Source organism: Mus pahari, chromosome 11 (genome assembly GCF_900095145.1).
Source record: "Mus pahari chromosome 11, PAHARI_EIJ_v1.1, whole genome shotgun sequence".
Lineage (NCBI taxonomy): Eukaryota > Metazoa > Chordata > Mammalia > Rodentia > Muridae > Mus > Mus pahari.
In genome coordinates, this window is record NC_034600.1 from 54906336 (window position 1) to 54918348 (window position 12013).

The 12013-nt window shown below is 43.4% G+C and overlaps 1 protein-coding gene across 6 annotated transcripts in view; it reads left to right on the top strand.

The window, feature by feature from the left end:
- The window catches only part of Cplane1 (ciliogenesis and planar polarity effector 1), an 87667-nt gene that overhangs the window by 19748 nt on the left and 55906 nt on the right, over positions 1-12013 (top strand). For all 6 annotated transcript variants that reach the window (XM_029543961.1, XM_029543964.1, XM_029543965.1 and 3 more), the window contains exons 15-20: positions 5766-5930; positions 7046-7204; positions 9246-9474; positions 10081-10220; positions 10749-10966; positions 11153-11317. In XM_029543961.1, the coding sequence (XP_029399821.1) occupies positions 5766-5930; positions 7046-7204; positions 9246-9474; positions 10081-10220; positions 10749-10966; positions 11153-11317 (1076 nt within the window). The remainder of the gene's footprint in view (positions 1-5765; positions 5931-7045; positions 7205-9245; positions 9475-10080; positions 10221-10748; positions 10967-11152; positions 11318-12013) is intronic.

Here is a 12013-nt window from a genome sequence, read left to right on the forward strand (position 1 = left end):
CAAAATCTTTTCAATGCTCTCTAGTTAAGTTTCCTGCCTGCCACACCCTGCTTGTTTAATGATAAAACCTATGGGTGAATGTTAATGGACAGAATGAGATTTACATCCTAAATATTTTTTCCCTTTTTAAGGCACCACAATTATCTAAATGGGAACTACACATCAGATATCCTACAGACATGGGAGCTAAGCCTCCTGCCTTTAAGGGATTTGAGTGTTTTAGGTTAAACAGAGTATGGGAGTTAAGTATGATTTACATGGCTTGTTTTTTTATTTTTTCTTTTTNAAGATTTATTTATTTATTATATGTAAGTACACTGTAGCTGTCTTCAGACACTCCAGAAGAGGGCATCAGATCTTGTTACGGATGGTTATGAGCCACCATGTGGTTGCTGGGATTTGAACTCCGGACCTTCGGAAGAGCAGTCGGGTGCTCTTACCCACTGAGCCATCTCACCAGCCCTTGTTTTGTTTTTATAAAGCCAGAGGACTCTAGGTTTCAGAAACTGATGATATCTTTTATGATATTGGACTGAAGGTGTGATTAAGATGAAAAGGCAGTCACTGTCTGGTCAGAGCACTACACTTTACATTTATTTTCTGCCTGCACATTTTTCGGTCTGCACAGCCAAGCTGTGTGTCTGCTTACTCCCCTTTCCATAGCCTAGTGTTTTCTCATGCTTGCTGTAGCCCAGCACTGCACAAGGCACTAGAGATACAGAGAAAATAGCTTACCTTTTGTTACAGTTGGGCTCGGTAACAGAAGAGCACTTCTGCACTGTAAGCCTGAAGGTACAGATGATGGGTTAGCAGAGGATGAGCGGCCCTCATGAATTTAGATTCTAAGTAAGGTAGGTCAACTGAGTCATACCATTAGCCCTGCATTGGAAAAGTTGTCACTAGTTTCATGAATCCAGAGAAACCGAAGGTCTGAGAGATACTAAGAGTTTGGCAAGGTGCAGGTTGTTTCCTCAAAATAGAAAGTGTGATCACATGTTTGCAGCATTAGTGTCTGGTGGGTCAGGAATGGTGAGAGGGAGCAGTAGCGAAGGAGGCCTGTATGAAGGGACAAGAAAGACAGCAGGACATGGTCTGTCTGTGTCGCTCTGGCTGGCCTGGAAGTTACTGTGTAGACCAGGCTACCCTTGAACTCACAGAGATCTCCCTACCCCTGCCCCCTACGTGCTGGTATGTTAAGCCAATTTTTAAAATGGCATTCATTCATGTGGAGGGGTGCGCATTTGCTACAGATTTGCATGTGGAGGTCAGAGGATGCCTTGTAGGGGCCCATTCTCTCCTTCCTCTGTGTGGGACCTAGGTCAGACTCAGGCTGTCAGTGGCCTGGAACTGCTGGCCCACTTGCAGGGAACAGACCGTCCAAGGAAGTGCAGAAGGTCCCTGATTTACAATAATTTATCTTTAAACTTTTAACTTAGTGATGCCAGGAAAGTCATGTCTGTTCACTAGAAGCTTCAGACTTGTTTTTCCAATTTGTCCAATTTGAGCTAGAAGTTCGATGCAGTGTGCACTGCTGAAGAGCAGCAGTGAGTCCTAGTGCTGAGTCACTGCCTGACCACAGGGTAATGGCTGATACTCCACGGTGTGTTCTGATACTGCTAGGTTAGGTGTGTGATTGCGTGTTTTAAATATTTATTTTTATGTTCTGTGTATAAGTGATTTGCTTGCATTTATGTAAGCAGATATATATGTGTACCATATATGTATGTGCCTGAAACCTATGGAGGTCAGAAAGAAGGTGGTGGATCCCTGGGACTAGAGTTACAGAGAGTTGTGTAGGTGATAGGACCAATACCTAGGCTCTTTGCAAGAGCAGCAAGTGCTCTTTAGTGCAGATCTATCTTTCCAGCTCACATAGATGCATTGATTTATAATATTTTCTATTTATGATTTTCTATTTACAAATCAATTTACCCTTTATAGGTCAGTTAAGGTCACTTTGATACATTTGTGGTTGGAGGGCTGTGGATTGTGTACAAAGCGTGACCTTTATTCAGATAAAGAGACTGAACCAAAGCAACATCCGTGCTGATGGAATGGAGTTCATACTTAACACACAGACACAGCAATCAGTGGAAATTGTGATTGAGTAGATTTGGGAAAAAAGTTTAATGTAGTTCTCAGTTTTAAGGTCTGGTTAACTGGATAAAGGAGAGGAATTCAGTGAAATAGAAAGTTTTAGATCTGTAGCTCGCCCTTATTTTTTTTTTTAACTTTATTGATTCTTTATGAATATCACATCATGTACCCCAATCCAACTCATCTATATTCTGCCCTTGCAACCTTCCCAGAAAACAAAACATCACTGTGGAAGCTGGGGTGTATCACACAGTCTACCCTTTTGCCCAAACAGCTTTAGTTGCACCTGTTCATTGTGGCAAATCAGGTCTGCTGAGGCCTCTGGCTTCGGCTACACTGTCAGTACTGGACTCCCAGCTGGATGCCTTGGATATCTGTTGTTGCCCTGTGTCGTGGAGCTCTTACAGCTTTGGTTCTGGAGGACCAGCCCCTTCAGGTGGGGCAGATGTTAGGGTGGACCAACTCCAAGTCCTGGCTGAACTGGTCATCCTGGCAGCTCTTCTGCACCCATATTGCACACCTATATGCGATCACACTGCGAACCCCAAGATTGTGTTATTTGCTGGAAAAACCTGTTTCTAGTTGTTGTGTGGCTCAGCCCTTAACACCCAGATTTAATCCCTGTGGTTGCAATATAGGCTCACTCTTAGTACACTCCTTTAATCCCAAACAATGACAGTAAAGTTAGTTTATAGAAGGAAGCACCCATGTTTGAAAGTAACTTCTAATTGACAAAATAACAAATCACAAAAAGACTTGACAAAATAGGATATGCCCAATTTAGGAGGAGAAGAACGGGAAGCTACTAAAGGGACTAGTGCAGAAAAAGAGAGGGGGAGGCAGTTTTCCCGGAAGAGTTTTACTGAGACAGGTTGAAGAGAGAACAAGCTAGACACAAGTGAAGACAGGACAAGCCTGAGAATGAGAAGCCAGAAGACTAGAACATTTTGCCCAAGTTAGTATGAGTCTAAGCTGAGTAATTCAGTCAGAAGCTAAGAGAGAGGGCAGATAGAATCAGTCAGCTTGGAGAGGAGTTTGAGCCACAACAGCTGAGGTGAACCAGCCAGCCAGAGCTCGGAACAAGGAAGAGTGTGAGCTTATTCAGCAACAAGTCTCAGACGCTGAAAACGTTCTAGGCTGAAAACATTCTATGGAGGCTACATGCTTCCAAGACTAGACCTAGGTTAGCAGTCTGAAGCAGTATTCTTTGGAGCCAACAATTACTTCAGGTGAATAAAAAATACTTTTACACTCCCATGCCACCTGGGTCAGCTCTTGAGCACTGCCCAGACAGGGACAGGGACAGCTCAGTGCTTTGGCCAGGGGTGGGGCCTGCTCTCCCAAGTGCTACAACTGGCAAGGGGCAAGGGCAGCTCTCATGCCCTTGGGGCCAGCTCTTCCCATGCTGCCCAGGTAAGGGGAGGGACCATCTCTCCCTCGCTTACACCACTGAATGGCCAGTGAGGGGTGGGGCCTGCGTGTGCACACCCTCAGGGCCAGCTTAACTACAACTCTCAAAACCAGGGCCAGCTACCTGTGCTTCCTGGCTGTTCCCCAGTGTGCAGTGCTGCAGCCAGCAAGGGCCAGGCCAGCTTTCCAGCTCCCATGCCCTTTGGGCCAACTCTCTGGTGGGCCAGGCCCATCTCCAGATCAGTGGTTCTAAACCTGTGGGTTGAGACTCCTTAAGACTCAAACAACCCTTCACAGGGTTTGCCTAAGACCCATCAGAAATTACAGATACTTACATTATGATTACATTACAATTTATATGACATAACAGCACAATTAAAGTTATGAGGTAGCAATGGAATACTTTTATACTTGAAAGTCACTACAACATAAACAACTGTATATTAAAGGGTCATAGCATTAGGAAGTTGAGAAACTCAGTTTTAGATGAAAATAGTTCCCTTATGAGCCCACTATGGACTTTTTTTTTTTTTAATAACTATTCACATAGGCGTGACTTCTGATAGTGGACAGTTATAGTAGCAGTGGCTTCAAAAAAAAGTATTTTAGGTACTGGGCAGTGGTGGCGCATGCCTTTAATCCCAGCACTTGGGAGGCAGAAGCAGACAGATTTCTGAGTTCAAAGCCAGCCTGATCTACAGAGTGAGTTCCAGGACAGCCAGGGCTACACAGAGAAATCCTGTCTCAATAAATGAATGAATGAATGAATGAAATCCTGGCTCAATAAATGAATGAATGAATGAATGAATGAAAGAAAAGAGAAGAGAAGAGAAGAAAAGAAAAAAGAAAAGAAAGTGTTTTAGGGATGGACTAGAGGTTGGAGACTCAGGCTGATTTGGTGTTTTTGTGTATACCTCCAAGGACTTAGGCTCCTTTTGTTTTTCTGCTCTGTTAATATTTTTTTACTTATTATTTTATTTTATTAGATATTTTCTTTATTTACATTTCAAATGCTATCCTGAATGTCCCCTATACCCTCCCCCCACCCTGCTCCCCTAACCACCCACTCCCACTTCTTGGCCCTGGTGTTCCCCTGTGCTGGGTCATATAAAGTTTGCAAGACCAAGGGGCCTCTCTTCCCAATGATGGCCGATTAGGCCATCTTCTGCTACATATGCAGCTAGAGACAGGAGCTCAGGAGGTACTGGTTAGTTCATATTGTTGTTCCACCTATAGGGTTGCAGCCCCCTTCAGCTCCTTGGGTACTTTCTCTAGCTCCTCCANTGGGGGCCCTGTGTTCCATCCAATAGCTGACTGTGAGCATCCACTTCTGTGTTTGCCAGGCATTGGCATAGCCTCACAAGAGACCGCTATATCCGGGTCCCTTCCTGCTCTGTTAATATTAAGGCTATTTCATGGGCCTGTGTTTCAGCCATGACCTGCATGTGGAAAGGCAAGAAGTATGGGGAAAGGTCTCTTCCTAGCTGGGCTGCCTCCTGTAAGTGAGCATGCTGTAATATCTGCAGTGTCATGTCTTGGCTCACATGAGGGCTTATTGTAGTAACACCAAATAAAGTTAAATCTTTCACATTGAAACTTGAGGTAGAAATAAGCAGAAGACCTTCATGCTAAGATGGTGAGACTTTGCAGCTTTTGGGTGACATTGATCATCTTAGGACCTACTAAAAAGAAAACAAAATTATTTAGAATGTAAAATGAAAAGACCTAAGTATTGCTGACTTGTTATTATTTTTATTGTTATTATTTTGAGACCAAGTCCCCTTTTGTAGCCCTGGTTAGCCTAGAACTCTATACTGTAGACCAGGTTGGCCTCAAGTTGAGAAATCCTACTGCCTCTGCCTCTGATTACTAAGATTAAAGGAGTGAGCCACCAGGCTTGATGGCTGCCCTGTTTTATTTTTTTCCTTTCATAATCTTTTCATTGATTGTTTGGGAATTTCACATCATACACCCAGGTCTGTCCTCCAACCCTTGTGACCTCCCTCCAAAAGGAGGAGGAAGAGAAGAAGGAGGAGGAGGAGGAGGAGGAGGAGGAGGAGGTTGTTGAGTATGTGTTAGTCATATATATACCCACTGGAGAATGGTCAGACTCCCAGTGGCCAGCTCCTTAAAGAAGACCGAGTCAGAAATTCTTTATTGAAGTATAAAACTTGATGAATTTTCACAAATATCACACAGCTGTCTATATGGACCAGTCCCTTGCTTCCATGCTTGTAAGTTGAATTCTTCTGTTTCAGGAGGAAGAAGGACGCGTTTTCTTCAGTTACGTTACTATCTCTCTCTCTTGTACTGTCATCTCTACTGCTATAATTTAAATGATGCTCAAGGATTATGTGATCATCTAGTCAGAGAACTACTCAGCCGGTCCCAATTACCTGTAAAAGAAAGTAAAGATTGTTCAGGTATACTTAAAAAAAATTAACTGTATGTTATTTGTTTGTTTATTTTGAAACAGGGTCTCGCTGTGTTTCTGACTTTCTTGGTATTCGTGTAACCAGCCCCATGCTGGCCTTAGTCTCATGGCAATTCTCCTGCCTCACCCTCCTAGCTGCTGGGGTTATAGGCATGTGCCATCCCACTGACTTAATAGCATTAATTTTTCTTTATTGATTTAGAGAACAAATAGTTTACATGTAAAAATTGCCTTCCCTTTACAGTGGCTAAGTTATTCTTTGTCTTCACAGCAGCTGTGCTTTGCCTCCTGCTCTGGCACAGGGATGATTTGCCAGCTGCAGATAGTTTCTGTAATTGTGTGACGTTTGGAATTTTGGGGACTTTTGAGAGGGTATATAAGTGCTTGGGCCTTGAGAGGTAGAGTGGGTTGTTGGTTATTGGTTGTTGTTGTTCAATGTTTGTTAAGTAGTGTGCAAAGAGGAAGCTAGATATCCTGACAGAGAAGCTCAAACTTGCCCAAGGAACTTGACACCTCAGTCAGCAGGAGGACATCAGCCCTGTTCTGTCCCTGACTTAATTCAGGGAACTCTTCTCTCTTTCCTCTGTCCTTTTTTTCTCTCCTATTTAATATTTGGGGTTTGAAAAGGTGGGAAGAAGGGTGGAAGAAAGAAGCACCCACAAAGTAGCCCAAGGCAGCTACAACCACATTACTGAGTGTATTGTTTGTTTATAGAAGTTTCCTGGTGAATTTTTTGGTATTTCTTACATATATTTTCATATTATCTACGAATAGGGATAATTTGATGTCTTTTCCTATCACAGTCCCTTTAGTTTCCTTCTCTAATGCTCTAGCTGTGCCTTGGACCAGTGTGTTGAAAGCAGCTGTGCTCACCTTATCCCACCAGTGTACCACAAGCACTCCATTGAAGGATGGGGGTATATATATAGCGGCCCCAGCTGGCCAGGGTATGCAGAGTGGTTCCAGTCTGGGTCTGAGGGACTCTTCTGGTTGGTTTGTACTCCATTGTGACACTGGATGGGCCTGAGAGTGGGGGCTGTCTCAAATAATTTTACTTTGTTACAGCTTGTTGAGACTCTGTTGGTCATTTGCCCTATTGCTTAGATTCTGAGATTGCAGTGACTGGAAATGTCCACCCCGAGGCAGCACTCAGAGTTGTCCAGTGCATGGCCCGCTTCATGGCTGCCTATTTCACCAATGAGCCACTCTTCGTCCTGCCACCTCACAGTGTGAGTGTTCTCCCTCCGCTTCATGTGCAAACAGGTAATACGCTAAACAGAAATGGTTCTTCCTTGCTTTTTGCACATGCTTTTTAAGTCAGTATCCTATGGAATTTGTACAGTTTTGAGACTCAAACTTGTCTCCTTTCCTGAACTTACTGTTTTCATTTTTCACTTGTTTGATTTTTTTTTCAAGACAGGGTTTTTGCTTTAGCTTCTTGAATACCTGAGATTATAGGTGTGAGCTGCACACAGCTTATCTTCCTTCCTTTCAAAATTTCTCTTGTTTATTACATCCACCTACCCATCAATCCATCCACCCATCCACCCACCCATCCACCTATCCACCCATCCACCCACCCATTCATCCATCCACCCATCTGTCCATCCACCCACCCATCCACCCACCCATCCACCCACCCACTCACCCGTCCATCCACCCACTCATCCACCTGTCCACCCATCCACCTATCCATCAATCCACCCACCCATCCACCCACCCATCCACCTATCTATCCACCCATCCACCCACNCATTCATCCATCCACCCATCTGTCCATCCACCCATTCATCCACCCACCCATCCACCCACCCATTCATCCACACATCCAACCACCCATCCATCCACCCACCCACTCATCCACCTATCCACCCACCCACCTATCCATCTGACAATAGGAGGTGTTAGAGTCAGAGTCTCATGCCTGTTTGGTAAGTGCTCTATCATTGAGCTATACTTCAGACCCTTTTTCTCTTGTTTGTTGAGACAAGGTTTTATGTAGCCCATGTAAGCTTTAAACTGTGTAGCCAAGGATAATCTTGAACCCCTTTTGATCCTTCTGCTTTTGCTTCTCAAGTACAATAAGTGAAATGTGCCATGCTTGACTGCCAGTCTGTGTGTGATTGTGTCTGTGTGTGTGCATGCATGTGCGCACTCAGTGTATATGTGTGCTGAAGCCAGAGAAGACCTCAGGTGTTGTTGCTCAGGCACCATCTACTCTTGCTTTCTTTGAATTCATCTGTGAGTTGGGACAGGTTCCCTCACTGGGTTGAAATACACCAAATACATTATTCTGGTGGGCCAGCAACTCAGGATCAGTCCATGTGTGCTGTCCCAGTACAGAGATTGTAAACAGGCACAAGCATGCCTGGCTTTTAAAACTGTGGGTTCTGAGGATCAAACTCAAGTCTTCATGTGTATAAGGCAACCACTTTATTGACTAAACTCTCTCCCCAGATATCAGTCCTCTTTTTTTAATGAAAAGTAGTATATTAAATATTTTGTGTGTTTTAAATATTTTCTGAAATTAGAAAAAAATTTGGCTCTATGGATAATGTAAAATGAGATAAAATACAGTCTCTTTCAGATTTCATAATCTGCAATGAAAAATAGGAACACGTTTCTGAATAGTTCAGTTACTGTACATTATGATCCAATGTTTGTGGGTGGTTATGTACATATTAGTGCAATGCCCAAGAAGGCTAGAAGAGGGCACTAGGTCCCTTGGAACTGGAGTTACAGGTGCTTGTGAGCTGCTGGTCTTGGGTGCTGGGAACTGAATCCTGATCTGGTAGAATAGTCCATGCTCTTTTGTGGCCCAGCAGTGTTCAACCTATGGGTCACCACCCCTTTGGGGAGACACCCTTTCACAGGGGTTCCCTAAAGCCATCCTGCATATTAGATATTTACATAAATTCATAACAGTAGAAAAATTACAGTTATAAAGTAGCAACAAAAACTGTATTAAAGGGTTCCGGCATTAGGAAGGTTGAGATCCACTGCTGCAGCCCCTGGTCTAGTATGTATGTATGTACATTTCATTGAACTCATTAAGCAGTAGTCACCTTGATTTTGTGCACTTCTTCTGTTTCTGCTGTGTTTTATCTTTTAGGGATGTTTGTATTTTATGCATAGTCCATTTAAGAAAGCATATATCTCAGTATTAATAAAACTACTCAAGAGGGCATTGTTTCATTTTATATGCCTCTTTATTTCATGTTTGAAAATATTAACTAAAAATATATTTCAGGAGTTTGGCTCTATGTATGTAGTTGTGATATTATTTTCTCTAACTGATTCACAGAGCATTCCCTGAGACTTATTCCTCTACAACACTCTAAGGTGGCCAGTATTGTTAGAGATCAGAATCTCTCAAATGTGTGGACAGTTGAATATACCCTCGAATTATTATTTGTTGGTGGCCTGATTCCAGAGGCTGTGTGGATGGCACATAAACTTGGAGACTGGAAGACATCTGTTTCCATTGGTGTGGCCTTCCAAGTGTTCTGTAAACATGATTGCAATTCTGTGCGGTATGGACTTTTAAAATAACTATCGTGCGTGTGTGTGTGTGTGTGTGTGTGTGTGTGTGTGTGTGTGTGTGTGTGTGCGCATGTATGTACATGGGCATATATGTCACGGCACCATGGGGACGTCAAGAGAAGTTGTGGGAGTCAGTTCTCTCCTTCCACCTTGTGTGTTTCAGAGACTGAAGTCAGGTCGTCACGTGTGACAGCATGCCTTTTTACCTGCTAAGCCAGGTCACCCGTCCAAGGAATGGATTTTTAGATAAGGTTCACATATTGCATAATAGCAAGTGAGGGGAAGTCCAGAAACATTGCATGTAGGAGATGCCCTTTCAGATGCACACTGGAGGGCAGGTAGCATTTTGATGAATTGAGCAGCTGAGGAGTGTGAACATTTTATGTATGAGCAAAAGCATTTGGCAGAGAAATTTTGGGTTATTTGGGGTAGAGGTATGTATGAAGGACAGCAGTGAGATCGAGAAATTGGATCCTCTGAAGAGCCTTTTTGTGAGTAGGGTTAACAGAGCAATGACTCCATATTTTCTTAAATACATTTACTTCTTGATGTAAAAATCTTTCCTGTTTTCAAAACTTTTATTTCTCTTGTTGCAGGTCCAAGAGAAAGGGTATGGACCTACCATTAAATATGACACCAGCGCAGATTTTCCAGGAAAGGCTGCGGTGCTTCTTAGGTCAGCCAGTCTCTTTGGCAGCAAAAAATGAAAAGGGTTCAAAATATAAGCAATTTACAGGTATGTTGCCTACGTAAGTTCTAAGTGTATCAGGTTAATATAAACCCTGTGCTATTACAAAAACTTGTGAATATATTTAGAAATATAAACACCCTGAATAATTATCAAATGTTGAAGGATGGTATTTATACTTAATCATGGGAGCATAGAAAACTGATGTCAGTGAGCTGGAGCGGCAGCTCAGTGGCAAAGGACTGCCTGGCACATGCTTTGCTCAGGGTCTGCTCTGAGCCCCACAAGAAGAAAGAAAAAGAAAGCTGATATCAGGTGAAAACATGCTTACAACTTGGTAGTAGAACACTTGCTTAACATGTACGAGGCCCTGGATTCAATCTTCAACACTGCCAAAACCAAAGCAGCTGCACTGGAGTATGTTCTGTTCTGTACATGCATTTATACTTACTGTTATCTTAGAGTTGGAGCTTTGTTATGTATCCCGGTGTGACCTTGATCACTCCTTCTGAGTGCTAGGACTATAGTCATGAGCTACCATACCTGGCTAATGTTACCTCCTGTCATGCTTGTTAGATCCCATTGAAGAAGAAGATGCTGGTCTGCTGTTTGGGTCTGTGCAAGAAGTGCTGAAGGCATCAGTCATGGCTGATGCAGACATTGTTTCAGAAACACTACAACTGTTGATGGACTCCGCGAAGGACTTCAGTAAGAAGCTGTGGGGCTTAGTGCCTGTCGATTTGTATCTTCCCGCGCCTCCACTGTATTGCCCCCAGCCAGCTGTTCTTAGTGAGGTAAGCTCACTGGAGTCTTCTCTCAGTGAAAGTTGGTTTTGTCTGCTTTTTAAAAATAGCCTGGTAATAATGTTTATGTTAAAAATGCAAGAGTTGAAGATAAATGTCTACTTTACTAAATGTACAGTATTAGGTAACATACCAAACAGTCGTTTAAGTAACAGACAGCTGTTCTCTTGTCCTCAGGAACATGGTGACAACCTTCTTTTAAAAGCTGAAAAAGATAATCGCCAAAAGCTGTCTGGAATCCTGCAGCGAGTTCTCCTGCTGTTCCGGGCATCTCGGTGTTCTTTTCCTGTAGCACAGTGGTACATCTTACAGCTGAGATGGGCAAGGAAGGTGATGCAGAAGGTATGCAATGGCTTAGTCATCCAGGTGCTACATAAGGCAGCTGAGAGCACTCAATTACCCAGTGCTTTCCCAAGAAGCCCTGCCCTGTGAACCATAAATCTTGGGCTTATTTACAATAAATAACTCCGGCCAGAGTGTGGCTAGGATGCCACCATGAGGTGAGTCTGTGGACTAGCTCAGGTTAGATCACTATGTATGGTAATAGAACATGTCACTACATGGTAAATTCTTCCAGAATGTGCCTGTTCTTCTACCACCCAAATGTTGGAAGATTTTCTCTGTTTAAGACACCCCCCGCCCCTTCTAGAAAGTTAAGATTTGCTCTGTGCACCTTCCCCACCAGAGGAGAGTCGGCCTCTAGGGAGGGCTCTGACCCCAGGACTCAGGAGAGAGTTGGACTCCCAGGAGTGCTGACAGAGGCTAACAGAATCACAGGAGGAACAAGCTCCAGCCAGAGACAGCTAACACCAGAGATTACCAGATGGCAAAAGGCGAACATAAGAATCTTACTAACGGAAACCAAGACCACTCAGCATCATCAGAACCCAGTATTTCCACCACAGAGAGTCCTGGATACCCCAACACACCCGAAAAGCAAGATTTGGATTTAAGGTCACATCTCATGATGCTGATAGAGGATTCAAAGAAATACAGGACAACACTGCTAAACAGGTAGAAGTCCTTAAAGAGGAAGCA